Here is a 14,733-nt window from a genome sequence, read left to right on the forward strand (position 1 = left end):
GGGACACCGTGCGGGGAGGGGAGCAGGCCTCAGGGGGGCCGCCTGGGAGATCAGTGGGTTGCAGGCTGACACTTTAACGTTTTTTAACTCAATCTGGCGTCACAAGGGCAGGCTGGAGGTTTTGGGTGCTAAACTCTTTAAAAAGGGCGCTGCCTAGAATGGCTGAAGTACCCGCTGCAATTTCCCAGTGAATGTAACACATTGTCTTGTGCCAAATGTATGGCACAAACCCCCTATACGATGAAAAACATGAGTAAAAAGACCTTCCTGGAGTTTTTTTTACTGTCTTGATGGTTGGTTATTTTTTCTTTTTTCCAGTTGGGATGAAACTCATTTTGGGAAGATGGGCAGTTACTACATTAATCGGACCTTCTTCTTTGATGTCCACCCCCCTCTGGGGAAGGTAAACTGCTCTTCTGTTACGTGTTTTAGAAGCCAAAGAAGTGGGCCAACAAAACTTTTCCCCTTCCTTCTGGCAGATGGATGTGATGAACACCATTACCTTTCCTAACTGTTGTTGGTGTTACGGTAATTTACATTCAGTATCCAGAGCCTCAGCTTGCATCTTTTCTTTATGAAAATACTTTGAATGTAGGAAAATGAAACAGTGTCGCATGGTGGGTATTTGAAGGGCTTGAATTGAACAATGAAGTGGCTCTTTTGTGGTTTGAAGGGGATATGTAATAGAAGGCTACAGTTAAAAGGAACCAAGCAGCTCCTGGTAGCTTGTGTGCAAATGAGATGCCTACCACAAAGGACCCTGAAAGCCTTGACTTACTAGTCTGTAATCAGAGAACTTGTTCAAACAACAGTGTGCAGTGTGGATGAAGATACACTCTTCCTGCCTTGGAAAGGTTGTTTTCCTTTCAGGCTGAGCCTCCTTAAACGATAGGAATAGGGAGCTATGGGAGACGGAATTCTCTAGGCTAAATCCCACACCTGGTATTTCTCTTGAGCTTGCAGTCATCCTTACAGCTGGCGGCCAAAGTCCTTCTGATCCCTTCTGATTTTGCCTTTAGACGAAGGGTAGTATGTATGCATATCAATTACATACATAAGCTCTTGTTTGGGTGATGTGTCTGGATTAAGTGGTTATCCTCTGGATCAGACTTGGCTTCTGTAAAAACCTTACCTGCTGTTGGCTTGGATGCTCCTTCCTCCAATGCAATTTCCCTAACTATTTTTTGCCACCTTTTCAGATGCTGATTGGACTTGCTGGCTACCTTAGTGGATATGATGGCACATTTCCTTTCCAAAAGCCAGGAGACAGATATGAGCAGCACAACTATGTGGGAATGAGAGGGGTAAGGCTCTACAGGCTAGTATCAAGCTGGTTAGCTCTCTTGTGCTTTTCAGTACGGAGTGTTATGTCATAAGAACATCTTTTTTGGATCAGAAGTCTGTTTAGCCTTGTGCCTTGTCTTTAAGCACCTTAGAAAAGTGTTAGTGGTTGTATTGTGAATAAGTCTTTAATATCTGGCTGTGAGAGGCCAGGTAAGAAAGTAAGGTGATTTTTGAGGGCAACCTTTGCTGCTAATTAGTGGGACTGCATTTCTGAGTGGGACAGATACCTTGCCTGTTCTGCAAAGGGAATGTTGCTGAACCTGGGCTTCTGCTTGCTCCGTTCATTGTTCCTGGCTGCTCTACTGGGGAGCCAAGGATGTCAAAAAGCCAGGATTATCCACTGCCACCTGCAGTTTGCCGCCACCACCAGTGACACTGAGCTGAGTAAGCTGATGGAGGTGGGGGGAATTACTGTTCAGAGTGGTATTCTGTCTGAAACCCTGGCTGTACTGCTGTTTAGGAAGACCAAGAGCCATAACACTGACTGCAGATAACACGAGCTAAAAGAAGAAACAGTGGCCAAGTGCTGGGACCTAGAAAGAAGAATACAAAATGGGAAGGCATATTTTCTTGGTTTAGTTTCCAGGTCTCCAGTAATTCATGGTTCTAGATTTCTCTGAGTCAAAGGAGGGAGAAGTATTAAAACCAGAAATTGAAGAGAACACATTTTACTGTGATGCTGCTTGCTTCTCTTTTGATTTCTGTTCTTTCTTCTGCAACTATCCTCAGCCTTGTTTCTGTAGGGGAGGTGATACTGGTCTGCTAAAGATGTAAGGTACAGGTGTGTTCTGTTCTTAGATTTCGTATTCTAATATCTTGTTAAAATAAATTGAGTATGGTGGATGTGTAGTGCACCTACTTGACATATCTTTTAATGAATATCTGATGTAGTCTAGCAAGAGAATGACTGACTGTTGTAACTGATGCCTCTACAGAACAGAGCAAGCAGCTGTCCTCTGAACAGTGTCTTTGTTCATTTGGCTTTTATCTGATGTTCTTAGTGAGTCAGTTCAGCTACTGCAACACCTCCTGTTGTTGGTAGGTGTGGAAGATGAAGGAAGGGAAAGGGTGTGAGTGTATATTCACCTTGGGGCAGGATTATAACTTCTCCCATGATCATTATCTTCCGCAGTTCTGTGCGTTCCTTGGTTCCTGCCTGGTTCCCTTCGCCTACCTCACAGTGCTGGAACTGTCAAAGTCACTGCCAGCAGCATTACTCACAGCTTTCATCCTTATTTTTGGTAGGTGTTCCTGCTACAGCAAAATTGAGCAGGTTAATTGTTCAGAGAATTTTATTTCTGGATTATTGTGTGTTACCTAGCCAGGGGATCTTGGAGTTAATGAGAGAGGTTCCCAGAGGCAGAGTAATTCTGCTTTATCTATATATGAGTCTTTTTAATTGGTGGTCCCCTCGAGAATTTTACAGTCTTGTTTAGTTCATAGGTAGTTCTGTTATCTGCATGACCACAGCATTGGACTACATTTTACCTCAATTTTAAGAATTTTTAGAAGGTGGATGGTCAGGAATGACTTTGTGCACTAATGAAATATTGATGTCTCCCATATGAATTATAGAGGTATCTAACAGCCTACTGCATTACTGTGGAAGAGTTCTCAGTAAGAAATGAGTAAAGTTCCTTGTTGAATTGAGCCCAGTGGAGAAATTAACATTGCAAATGGAGTTAACCCAACTGGAGTTTTGTGAGGACACACAGATACCGAGGCACAGAGATTTAAAATACCTATCATATTAATTTTTCATAGGTAATATCTGAAATATCTTTGCAGATACAGGATGTATTACTTTGTCCCAATATATTCTACTGGATCCCATTCTCATGTTCTTCCTCATGGGAGCTGTTCTGAGTATGGTGAAATGCAACGGCTGTGCGGATAGGTAAGATAACTATGGTAATTTTTTAAAATTGTAAGTACTCAACTTTCAGAGTACTAAAACATGTCTGCCACTTGGTGAATGGCTGAGATGAGATTGTTTCAGGAAATTTGGAGGTGAAAATGCTCATCGTAGGGGAGAGAAGTTTTTAGTTATCTGGGTTTGTGAAGTTAGGAAGAGGTGGTGTGGCTGGGGTAAACAGGGAGAGAGACTTAATAGGTTATTCTAGCATGAAAGGAAATTTCAGCAGAAATAAGTGTTTATGGAACTGCAAATCTTGAAAATGAAGGTTAAAGCTTTTTAAAACTTGACAAGAGAGAAAGCTAGTGTAGGGTGTTGTAGTTCAGAGGAGGAGGAGTGAAGGATGGTTGTAACTTGTTCAAGGCTTTGCACCTTAATGGCAAAAATATTAATTTGTTATCTAAAACCAGTCCCTTTGCCTTCGGGGTGGAGAAACAGTTCATCTGTGACTGTGATCCTGTAAGCACTTACAAAATCCTGCTAGCTGTGGTAAATAGTGTAGTTTGTTGGTGTTAGAGAATTGATACCAAAAATCTGAGGGAAATATAGCCAGGATATTTCTGAATAAAGTAGTCAAGTTGCTGAGGATATTTGCTATAGACCCATCTAGAGGAGGGTGGTGTTTTATAGGTATTTGGATATGTTGGAAGCCTTCTTTGTGGCTCAGCTGTACAGAGTAGGTTCCCCACGATGCATCTGGAATTCAAAGACATAAAGGTTTACAGAAAGCAATATAACAAAGGTTATATGAGCAGGTTTTGTTTCATGAAATATTCAAGAACTGATCATATAAATTCTTAGCGTGACTACAGCACACATGGCTAAAACGCAGCCTGTGGTGTCATGTAAGGCCGTCCAAGGCCACGGTCATCTACAACACATACCCCAGGGAGTGCAAGCACTAAGTTACAGGGCAGGGTTTGATCAGCTCTGTGTGCTTTGACCTTAACTTATTTCTCATGTCTTAGAGCTAATCCTGTTTTTTAACTCTTTAATTTTATGCAAATTGAAAGCCAGCTGTAGCTATTGTGTTGCTTAGCAGTCACAGAGATTTTGTTTAGTTAAAATACAAGTGTCAAGACATCAGGAGTCAGTAGGAAAAGGGTTTTAAATTCTGCTGTCATCTTTTCTCTGTGGTTCAATTGTTTAGTTTTTAATTTGTTTGCTTTTTGCTGTAGCTTTTGTTTGTGCTTTGGGTAGATGTTTTCCACTATGGCCTTTCTGTTTTAGGAGGAGTGACTACTCTTCCCTCCCTGTTCTCCCCCACATCCTTAGCTTTCTGAGAGAAGTAAGTTCGCATTTTATGGAGCAAAAGTCCTGTTTCTATTTTCAGATCTTCCATGTGTCAGACTTTCTCAGACTAGTATTTCATCTTATACCTGGTGTCTGTTCCCTTCCTTAAAGGGGAACATGTAGGGCTGCCCAGGCCTAAGTGTTGAGCCTTTCTGAAGCCTGTATCAAGACTTCACAGGCCTGTATCTGAAGGCAGTATCCTTGCATCATTCTAGAATTAGTGAAAAACTTGTCTTTCTATTCCTCATGGGCTCCTGAGAAGATGGAATGTAACTTTGCAGGGTAGCCAATTTGCTGTTTATTTTTCTGATCACAGATGCCCGTTCATGTAGCCATCGTTTATTTAGTGACCTCCTTTATCCATCCTGCAGGCCATTTTCTGCTTCCTGGTGGTTCTGGCTGAGTCTGACTGGCGTGAACCTTGCTGGGGCAATGGGCGTAAAGTTTGTTGGCCTTTTTGTAGTCCTCTTGGTTGGCCTGAACACAATCTATGACCTATGGGACTTGCTGGGGAACCTCAGCCTGTCACTGGTGAGTGTCAAAACCTTTACTTTACGTTAAGGGTTTATTTGTTTTGTTTGCTTTGTAATTATCCTAGTCTTTGACAACCGTGTAACTAGCCAAACAGTGATACTCTGCCTGCAGCCAACAGGGGCATCTGAGGTGGATGGTGGTAATTAAAACTGAAGTTTATAGTGGAAAAACTATTGCCATACATTCGAAAAAAAACCAAACACACACATGTTAATGGGATATAATGTCATAAGAGCACAGCAAAAAGGCTGTTGCTTGTTCTTGAGAGAAACTATTACTTTTCCAGTTGGATGAATTTTAGTTCAATCTAGGCTAAAAATGCTCATTGGGAATGGCTGTATGTTCATCATCAGCATCAACAGCAAGGTGTTGTCCAGCACTGTTAGATGACACTCGGAGGAGTGTGTGCTGCCTGGCAGCCATGCCTGTGTCTTGCAGCACCTAGTTTGCATAAGCAGCGCAAGCTCAGGCTGCTTCATGAGAGTAAGAGGGCACAAGCCGCATAGCAGTAGTATGCTATAGTCCATCATGAGCCAATCCTGAGGGTGAAAGCAGCTATAGCCTGCTTGATTTCACACACATTTTAGTTCTTAGAAGACTTGCTAGCGTACATTTTATATTTGGGGACTGTGAAATCTGCTATTTGGAGAAATACTTTGTTGTACCATTTGCTGTCTTGCAATCAGCAGGAAAACAGATTCTTCAAGCACGTGTTTTAAAATGTGTTCAGTTCTCCTCTTGTTTCAGCTTCTTCTGAGGCTTGAAAACTCTCATTTCTTTCACGTACTGTTTTTTTTGTCCTGTTTGTGTCATAAACAGTGGGGATTTGGGGGGACTTCTTCTATTCCTGCTGTGATTTGTTTTCTCTGATAAATGTGAATCAATATGGGCTGCAAAGATGCAATGTTCCAGCTCCAGAGAAGCAGTTCTTGAGCAAAGTCAGTTAATTGCATTTGAAATGGAACAAATCCATCATGTCTAAGCTTTCTGCCAGCAGACGACTGCACAGTGATTTCATTTGAGCTGCTGGCAGCAAAGGCAACAAGCCCCTGAGTTTTAGAATATGTAAAGAAATTTACTCCAGAAGGTAGTTGCTTTCTGAATAACTATTTGGCAACCTTGGTCCTTGAGGAGAGAAATAAAAAAATAAAAAAAAAAAAGTGAGGATTAAACCCCTGAAAGCCTGAATAACTTATCTCTGCATTTTTTAGGAAACTACTCATGATTATTTACATGCAATGTTTGGGGGACTAATTTGATTCCTATAATTCTCAGCTCATCTTGGTCTGCTGTTCTGGTTTGCTCAACGCTGTCCTTTATGTGCATTTTCTTTTTTGACTTTGCATTGAGGTCTGTAGTTAGAAAACCTTTTCACAAAGATTGAAGCATGGTGTGGTCATTTTGAGCAGGGAACTTGAGGTTAATTTGTGTGCCTCTCCACTGCATAAATTTGGTTATGTACCATCAATCAGCATTTTTCCAAGTGCCCGGTGGTTATTAAGTGTTCTGTTGAAGTACTTGAGCTGAGTAACTGTTTCCTTTGTTGATTTCAGTAAGTTCTTAGTTTTGTAATGTGTTCCACTCTTTTTCCATTACTTTGGAAATCTTTGGATCTGGTATTAAAGGAGGAAGAATGATTAGCTTAATCATTTTGTGATAGGTACCATGTAAAAATAATATGGAGGATAGCAAGTACATCTGCCTTCATCCACTCTGAAGTTAGATGCGGACGTTTAGCAAACAGTTTTTGCTATGTTTTCTTTGCCCACAGCTATTTATTACCCATGCTGTATTTTACATTATTTACTGTACTACTAGCAGTGTCAGTTGGATGTGAATATGTGATTGATTCTTGGGCATTTGTGTACAAAGCCCCTTTCCAAGTGGCTTAAATAAAAGGCAGCTGAAACACTCACAGGTTTTGTTGCTGACTTCTCTGTAACTTCTGGCTGAGCAGCCACAGAAGTTGCAGTGTGAGAACATCCTTGCTAAGTGAGCTGGCTTCTGTGAAGGAAGCATACCTGGTCTCCAAGAAGTCGTGGTTGCATTCACATTTGCATTGGGAGACTTGTTGGCAGAACAAATTTCTGTTTTCCCTATGCTTAGCTTTGACATGTAATGTTCTGGAAGCCATCTCCTTGCTGTGATTTTTTTTTTGTATCAAAATCTGTACCACTCAGGTAAACAAGGTCCTTGTTTTCAAAGTATTGTCAGTGGGAGCTGCCTCACCACCTTTGCCAAAGTTAGGGATGCTCGGTGCTTTGGAAGGTCAAACTCTCCTATTACCTGTTATTGTCTTCCTCCCAAGACTCTGACATTTCAGGGTATCACAGCTCCAGCTTTTGGAGGTGCACAGCAAGGTCTGCCTAAGCTTTTACCTCTCTTTAGGCCTTTTTAAGATAATTCTGCAGCCTGCTGAGCTTGCTTGCACGGCAGGCTCCAACTATAGGACTGCTGCTCAAAATCCTGTGAAGTAAGGAGCAGAGTTGTTCCTGCAGCTGCACTGTTTGATCCAGGTTGTGTTTGTTACAGGTCATGTTTGGGAAGCATTTACTGGCTCGTGTACTCTGCCTCATCCTGCTCCCGCTTGCCCTCTACACGGCTATGTTTGCTGTTCATTTTACAGTATTAAATAAAAGGTATTTCACAATGTTTTCTCCAGAAGAAGAATCACTTGTCTTTGCTTTGAATTAAAAGCTATTGATTATGGATTTCTCCATTTTCAGTGTCAGAAGCACAGCCACAAGCTGTGTCTTTGTTTAATTCCCTTCCCAGACTCCTGCATTATTCTTACAGAAAGGCTCTGGCCAAACTGGCAATGAAACTGAATTTGAACTTGAGATTTTATGAAATGCCAAGCAAGTATCCCAACCAAACTCTGTCTTGTTTTTTCCTCCTCTCTGCCTGGACCTTGAAAGTGTCTCAACTCCATTCTTTTTAGTTTTGAAATTTGGAAAAAAAAAACGCAATTGCTTTGGCTGTGACTAAAAAAGTAAGTCTGAGTGTACCCAAAGGGAGGACTCTTCTCTGAATGCCTTCATCCAAGGAGTGCTTTTTACGCAGAAGGAACACAACAGCTAGTAAAATGGCCAAGTAATGTTCGTCCAAGTAATATGGCAGCATTAAGAGATGAGGTGAATAAGCATTTCGCCGTAAAAAAGGAATATAAAATTAAATCTGTTATTTTTCAGTTTGTCAGCTGGTTTTACCACTAATCTCTGAGCAGAAATGAGGCTTAAGAAGCCACAGAGAGAGTCTTTCTCAGATCTAACCTGACATGTGGGTCAGTTTGTCATAAGAACACCTCCAAAGGTGGTCGATGGTGCTTTGTCCAGTGCCAGTGTGACCTCAAGGCCTTGCAGGTCTGGACAATTTTCTGCAAGACTCTTTCTGTCTGCTATGATTCACAACTTAGAATGGTGTGCACCTAAGGGAAAGTAATTTTTCTCCTGATGCCATGTCTGGTTTTATCGTTTTCCTTCTGTAAACACAATTTGGTAATGCGTGACAGGGCTTTGTATGCCTGTTTTGCCAGACCTTGAATTGTCACGTTCTTTGCTCTCTTTTTATAGTGGTCCTGGGGATGGTTTCTTCAGCTCAGCATTTCAGTCCCAGCTGATCGGGAACAATCTGCATAATGTCTCTGTTCCAGAGCGTAAGTATCCAAAGGAATAAACTGCTCTGAGTGTTGTCAGTGTACATAAGGGTTTAAATAAAAATAGTGTCTCTTATGATTCAGTGCAGGACAGCGCAGGTTATACTGTCATGGTCAGATCCATGTTGTTCCTCTCTGCAGTTTTATGTTATCAACAGAAAAGAAAAAGGCTGAAAATAACACTGTTTAGTGTGCCATCACTAGCTGTTTCATTGTATTCCTTCTAGAGGGAAATGTGCCATTTTGAGGAATTTCACAGTTTTGTGTGCATGCATCTTCTTATTTTTTGGCTTTTATGTTGCCTGAGACAAATTTGTCCTGTTCACCTTAGGTGTTCAGATGTGGGGTTTGTTTCCAAAATATGTGTAAATGAAAACTATCAACTCCTTTGTGACACAGCATACCCCTTGTTCAGCTATGTTGTATTCAGCATGCATGTGAATTTAGGGGGAAGATGGCTCTATGGCTGTTCCCTAATCCTCAGCTCGCTAGGGACTGTTGAGCCTTTAATATGATACAGCTTTCTGATTAGTTCAGCTTTTCTTTGGCTGTGCCCTGCTCCAGAGCTCTGCTGCTGGAAGAGCATCAGGTCCAGTCTCCAAGACTTGTATTGGGAGGCTGTGAAGGACAGTGTCTTCAGCCAGGGAGAGGATCAGCTCCGCTGACGGTGGAGCTTGCCTCCCTTCCCTCTTGTATTGCTGTAGGGGATGGGGGTGATGGAGTGCTTCCAAGTAGTCACATGCTTTTCAGACTTGACAGTGCTTTAATTTGACTGTATATTCTTATGGAAAGCAATCCCAAAACGTCTCGTTATTGAGATTACAGAAGAACTAGCACTTTCGTTTGTGTTAAAACTAGGTGGGAGAATTTGAAGTGTGTCAGCTAAATGTTATGTAGCAGTTTTACTGAATTGTGGTTGGGGCTGGAAGGTAAGCTTGCAATGAGCTGCTTGGAGTAATGTGTCAAACAGGAAATGAGCTTTCATCAAAACAAAGCAGAACGCATGCCTAATCAGAGTACTGCAGACCAGCTGGGGAGGGGGGAATATTTATAGGAGAGCTGCCTTTTGTCTTTTTTCCTCCTTCCTTCCCATGTAGACTTGGCGTATGGGTCTGTGGTCACAATGAAGAACCTTCGGATGGCAGGAGGATACCTTCACTCCCACTGGCACCTCTACCCGGAGGGCATTGGGGCTCGCCAGCAGCAGGTTGGTGTGCTGTGGTAGTGCTGCCTCTGACTACAACCATTGACTTACTCCCATTGCACTTAGCATTAGAGGCTGTTGTGACAGGAGCTGTGTGTTTACTCATCATCTGTTACCCTCTTGGTGCCACAGCTGTGCACTTGGCTTGGAAATCGTGAGTAAAAAGGGTTCTGGAAGAGAGCCTACCATTTTGCACCAGAGAGGTGACTTAGAGTAACAAGGCTTCATTGTAGTACCAAGACTACCCTCCACAGATGGAGGCCAAGAGGACTTAAAAATAATCTTCCATAATGAGAGGAAGGCTGTAAAACTTATGTTTAATACAAATAAATTATCTTACAGGTTTCTTTGCTATCTTTTAAAAGCAACAGGACTGTGTGGTGTTTTCACTCCTGCCACTGGCCTCTGTCACTTTACATGGATTATTCTCCTTTTAGGTCTTACTTTCCTCACCTGTCACCAAAGAGTGTGTAAGGCTTTGCTCATTAAATTAGATATCTGTACATCAGTAAGCTAGCCATAATGAAACTATCTGAACTCTCTAAGGGCTTCTGAACAAATGATTAAGCAAAGTAAAAACCAGAAATCATGTAAGTATTGCTAATTAAGTAATACAGAAATTGATTTCTTATTTTTGTCCGTCATCAAGCTTCACAAATCTTTGCAGCTTCTGCAGCTTTCCCAAGATGTGTTTTGTGTTTTGCATGTTAGTGTCTAAAAATTGCTCTGAGCTCCTTGAAAGGAAGTTGCCAGAGAAGAACAAGTGTTTTTTAACTCCCTTCAGTCTGTGTGGTGAGGAAGTTTTCAGAAATGACAGCTTTGTCTCAATCTTTTCCTGCTGTTCTTCCCAACCAAAAATTGACATTGATGTTTATTATCATAGATGGAGATGTCATACCAAAAGTAGCTCAAGGATATGCAAAATTTGAGTGCAGAGCATTCTTTATGACGCTAAAAGCAGGGAGGGGGGATTTAGAGAGGACGCTGATGGGAATTTCCTTGAGGGTAAGTGGGAAAAGGTGGAGATTCTCCCCCACTGTACTCCCTGCACTGGAGGTCAAGCAAGGGTAGGGGCCTATGGAGAGAAGGGAATTTACACCTCAGACACTCCTGTATGTTCTGCCTCTCACCTGCCCGCTGGGCCATCCCACCTGAGTGGCAGGCACAGGTCTGGTGCTGCTGGGCTAGGGTCCCACAGGGCAGGGCTTGCTGCTGCTGCTGGAAGAGGAGGGCGAGCAAAGTGGGCACGGTTCCTCATGCTGCTTGGGAAGGTTGCTCTCTGGGGCAGCACCCTGGGGCCAGGTGGTCTCTCCTGGCCATGGTAGCAGTAGGAGCAGTTACTCTGTGAGGCTGACCAAGCCGGTAAGGGTTAGCTAGGTAACGTGTGTGGCTTTAACATTTGATCCCTGAATCCTTACCTTGCCTGCATCTTTTGGCAGAAGTATTATGGTTGTCACAGGCAGCCTGTTGTCTACTAGTGATGTCTGTCTGTAAAGCCAGTGCTGTTTCTATCTCCTGACTGGTCAGTGATTATTCAAAAAGGTCAGGTTTGGATATCCTGTTGTTGTAGGAGGAGCGTCTGAAGTAGGGTCAAGCTGTGTGGTCAGAGGCTGTTCGTTACTCACGATGTGTGTGAACTGCCATTACTTGTAATGCTCCTGAGTGTACGGGCTATACGCTGAACAAAAGGTGTGATCTGGGTTAAGGAGTGGCCAGTAACTGACTTTCTATGGGGCACTATCATAAAAGTCATCCCAGGGTTTCCATGGGACTGGTGCATTCGTTTGGGACTTTGGTATGCTGGCAAATGTGTGTCTGCTATCACAGCTTTTTTCTTGTTTGGTAAAATAATTTATCCTGTGCTTTCAGGTCACTGCCTACTTGCATAAAGATTTGAATAACCTGTGGATTATAAAGAAACCTGATTTGGATACAGGTAACAAATACCAGTAAAATGTCTTTTATAATTGCTACTTCTGTTTTTCACTTAAATACTCTGAGTTCCCTCTAGGGCACAGTATCATTTGTGGATATGAGGGGAGAGAGAAGGAAGAACAAGGGGAATCTGGCTTCATCTCAGTTAACAGTTTGTGTCTACCGTTGAGTTGGGTTTTTTTCTCCAGATCGTACAGCTAAAAGTAAATGAGCTTTTCTCAGCTGAAGGTTGCATTGACAACTTTTCAGCTAGGTAGGGCTGCAAATAACGGAGGAAATTAATCTGAACTTAGTTAATATTTTGTGGAATCTGTTATTGTGGCTATGGGTCCTGGAGAAGATGGGTTCTGGTACTTTATGATATCTTGTGGTCAACTGATTTGCATGGGTGCTTGCTTGAGACAAGATGAGAATGCTGAACGTGAGGATCTATGGTTTGTACATACATCTGTTCTTTTAGAGTATCTTCTAGTGTAGCTGAGGAATGTTTGGTCTGGCAGAGTTTCCTTTCTTCACCTGCAACATGTGTATATAAAAATTAACAAGAGCTGTCTAAAACAACAAAAAATGCGAATAAGTTAGATATAACAAAATTATAATCAGTGTTGCAAGAATCATTTTTAGTTAATGAAATAAATAAATAATTATAGTTTTGGTGTTCAGTTAGCCTGACCAGGCATCCTCTTTATTTAAGGGCAGTATGTGCTGCTTGGGGTCATGTTCTTTGGAGTAGCCCTCAGGGCTGGTCTTTAAACTGTAAACTGGTTTACACCAAGCTTAGAGTCGACAAATCAGTTTACCTTGTGTTGTCAGCTTGAGGCACGAGCATTCCCAAGAAACGTTCTAAGACCCCGATATGTTTGTCAGTGCATTGATATGATTAGTTTGCCTTCCTTCTGCAGATCTGTCAGACCCCTCGAGCCCTGTGGAATTTGTGAGGCACGGAGATATTATTCGTCTGGAACATAAAGAGTAAGGACATTTTCTGGGATTCAAAGAGATTGCGTGATTGTGTAGAATTAGTGGGAGATTTGTCTTGCTGGAGGGCTATGTGGTTAGGCCAGCACAAGCAGGCTGTGTGACAGGTGTCTGTATATCTGCATTTTGAGTGTGGGGTATATGGAGTTCTTCTACGGTTTGTTTTGAAGGGTGTCTGTTAAATGGGAAACTTAACAGAACCGCACAACTTGATTAGAAATACCTACCTAAGAAGCAGAGGGACTTGAGCTGTGCAATATTAAGGGTAGCTCTTCTGCAAAGAAGCAATTTCAAAACCCTCGTTCTGTTGCCTATCCCCACTCGTGAGTTTTCTAGGCAAATAGGATGTGGGGTTTTTTTGTCTGTGTAGCGCAAGTGTCCTGTTCCTGTGTGCATAGGCAGTATCCAGCTGAAGTTTTCAACAGCGCTGAGCTCACCGCAGTGAAACACTTTGAATTGAAATGTCAGCTGGAGCCGTCCCTCTCCGCAGGGAGCACGCAGGCGGAAGCGAGGAAGCCCTGGTGGCTTGATATTTAATCTTCACCTAGTCTAATGTCACTGTGCCACAATGCTGCAGCTTTGATTTCTTAACAGAAGCTCTAAGCTCATGAGCCTGGAAAAATCACATGTATATTCAGTATTGCATGGTCACAGACCAGGGCTTAGGTTTCCAAAACGATTTTAAGATTTATATAAAAAACAAAACCAAAAAAACCCCCCAAAAAACCCACCTTGAAATTTTGGGTTATACAATCGAATGTGTGATAACGAAGGTGGTGACACGGTGATGAGGCAGCACTGGTTCGGTTTTGGTCGCGGGAGGTGACAGTGCGGCGCTGCGGGGAGGAGCCGGCAGGTGGCGCTGGTGCGCCGCGCGCGCCATAGCCGGGGGGGGGGGGGGGGCGCGGGGGCGGTTGGCGCGCGGCTGGCGGCGGGGGGGGCCCTGCGCTGAGGGGCTGAGGAGGGGCCGGCCGGGACCTGGCCCCGTTGTTCTGCCGGCCTCGGTTAGCGGGCCCTGCCGGGGCGGGGGGCTGCTAATGGGGGCCACTTACCCCCCCCGAGTAATAAATAGTATGGTCTTCCCCCTCAGAGCCCAAACTGATCATCGGGGGAGGTCAAGCGCAGGCTGGTTACCCCCACCTTTACTCTTAATTTTAAAAAACACCCAACCGAACAAAACCGGCCATGTTTTTTCCACTTGGAGGTGGTAGGTTGGATTTATTCGTGCCCTCCTCCTCCTCTGGCCCTGCCTGGTATGGCATAACCTCAGAGCAACGTGGGGGGAGGCCTGTGGCTGTGAAGGTGCGGCCTGCCCGGCCCTGGCTGGAATTCGGTGGGCAAAACGCTGGCAGCTCCTGCATGGCTCAAACAGAAGTTCTTATCACAAACTCACTGAGACATAAAAACAAAATGAGGTTTGACTTTTACTTTCATTGCAGAACTTCTAGAAATCTTCACAGTCACCAGCATGAGGCTCCCCTGACGAGGAAGCATTTCCAGGTCACTGGCTATGGAATAGTAAGTAAATGGCAAGATAAAACAAAAGCTTCTTTTGGGGAGAGTTCATACTGTGCCATCAGGATTTATTCTTGCTTTTTTAGTTTGTTAGCCAAGGTGGTAGATGTATATCCACCATACTGGAGGAGAAGATGATTCGGTATGAAGTATCTTATCTCATGTTTAAGGTCTGTTTAATGTGAGCACAGATAAGAAAAAAATTTAAGCTTTTACTGCCAGTCTGGCTTTGGCAGCGTTCAACTCCAGAAATGCCAAAATGAACAACCTTGAAGTTGCTCTGACAAGAATTATTTTATGTATTTGGCCTTGTCACATAGACAAGTCGCTTTTTTGACAGAATGATGACAGAATTTTGAA

The 14,733-nt window shown here is 43.1% G+C and overlaps 1 protein-coding gene across 6 annotated transcripts in view; it reads left to right on the forward strand.

Moving 5' to 3' along the window:
• Positions 1-14,733, forward strand: part of POMT2 (protein O-mannosyltransferase 2) — a 37,001-nt gene that overhangs the window by 536 nt on the left and 21,732 nt on the right. For all 6 annotated transcript variants that reach the window (XR_013929274.1, XR_013929275.1, XR_013929276.1 and 3 more), the window contains exons 2-12: positions 319-403; positions 1,200-1,304; positions 2,477-2,585; positions 3,133-3,241; positions 4,924-5,083; positions 7,619-7,725; positions 8,659-8,741; positions 9,839-9,948; positions 11,815-11,881; positions 12,783-12,852; positions 14,298-14,376. Coding sequence is in view for 1 of the 6 variants with exons in the window: in XM_080394353.1 (XP_080250479.1) it covers positions 319-403; positions 1,200-1,304; positions 2,477-2,585; positions 3,133-3,241; positions 4,924-5,083; positions 7,619-7,725; positions 8,659-8,741; positions 9,839-9,948; positions 11,815-11,881; positions 12,783-12,852; positions 14,298-14,376 (1,084 nt within the window). In the remaining 5 variants the exon portion in view is untranslated. The remainder of the gene's footprint in view (positions 1-318; positions 404-1,199; positions 1,305-2,476; positions 2,586-3,132; positions 3,242-4,923; positions 5,084-7,618; positions 7,726-8,658; positions 8,742-9,838; positions 9,949-11,814; positions 11,882-12,782; positions 12,853-14,297; positions 14,377-14,733) is intronic.

This window comes from Falco punctatus (genome assembly GCF_963210335.1).
Source record: "Falco punctatus genome assembly, chromosome: 7".
NCBI classification, from domain to species: Eukaryota; Metazoa; Chordata; class Aves; order Falconiformes; family Falconidae; genus Falco; species Falco punctatus.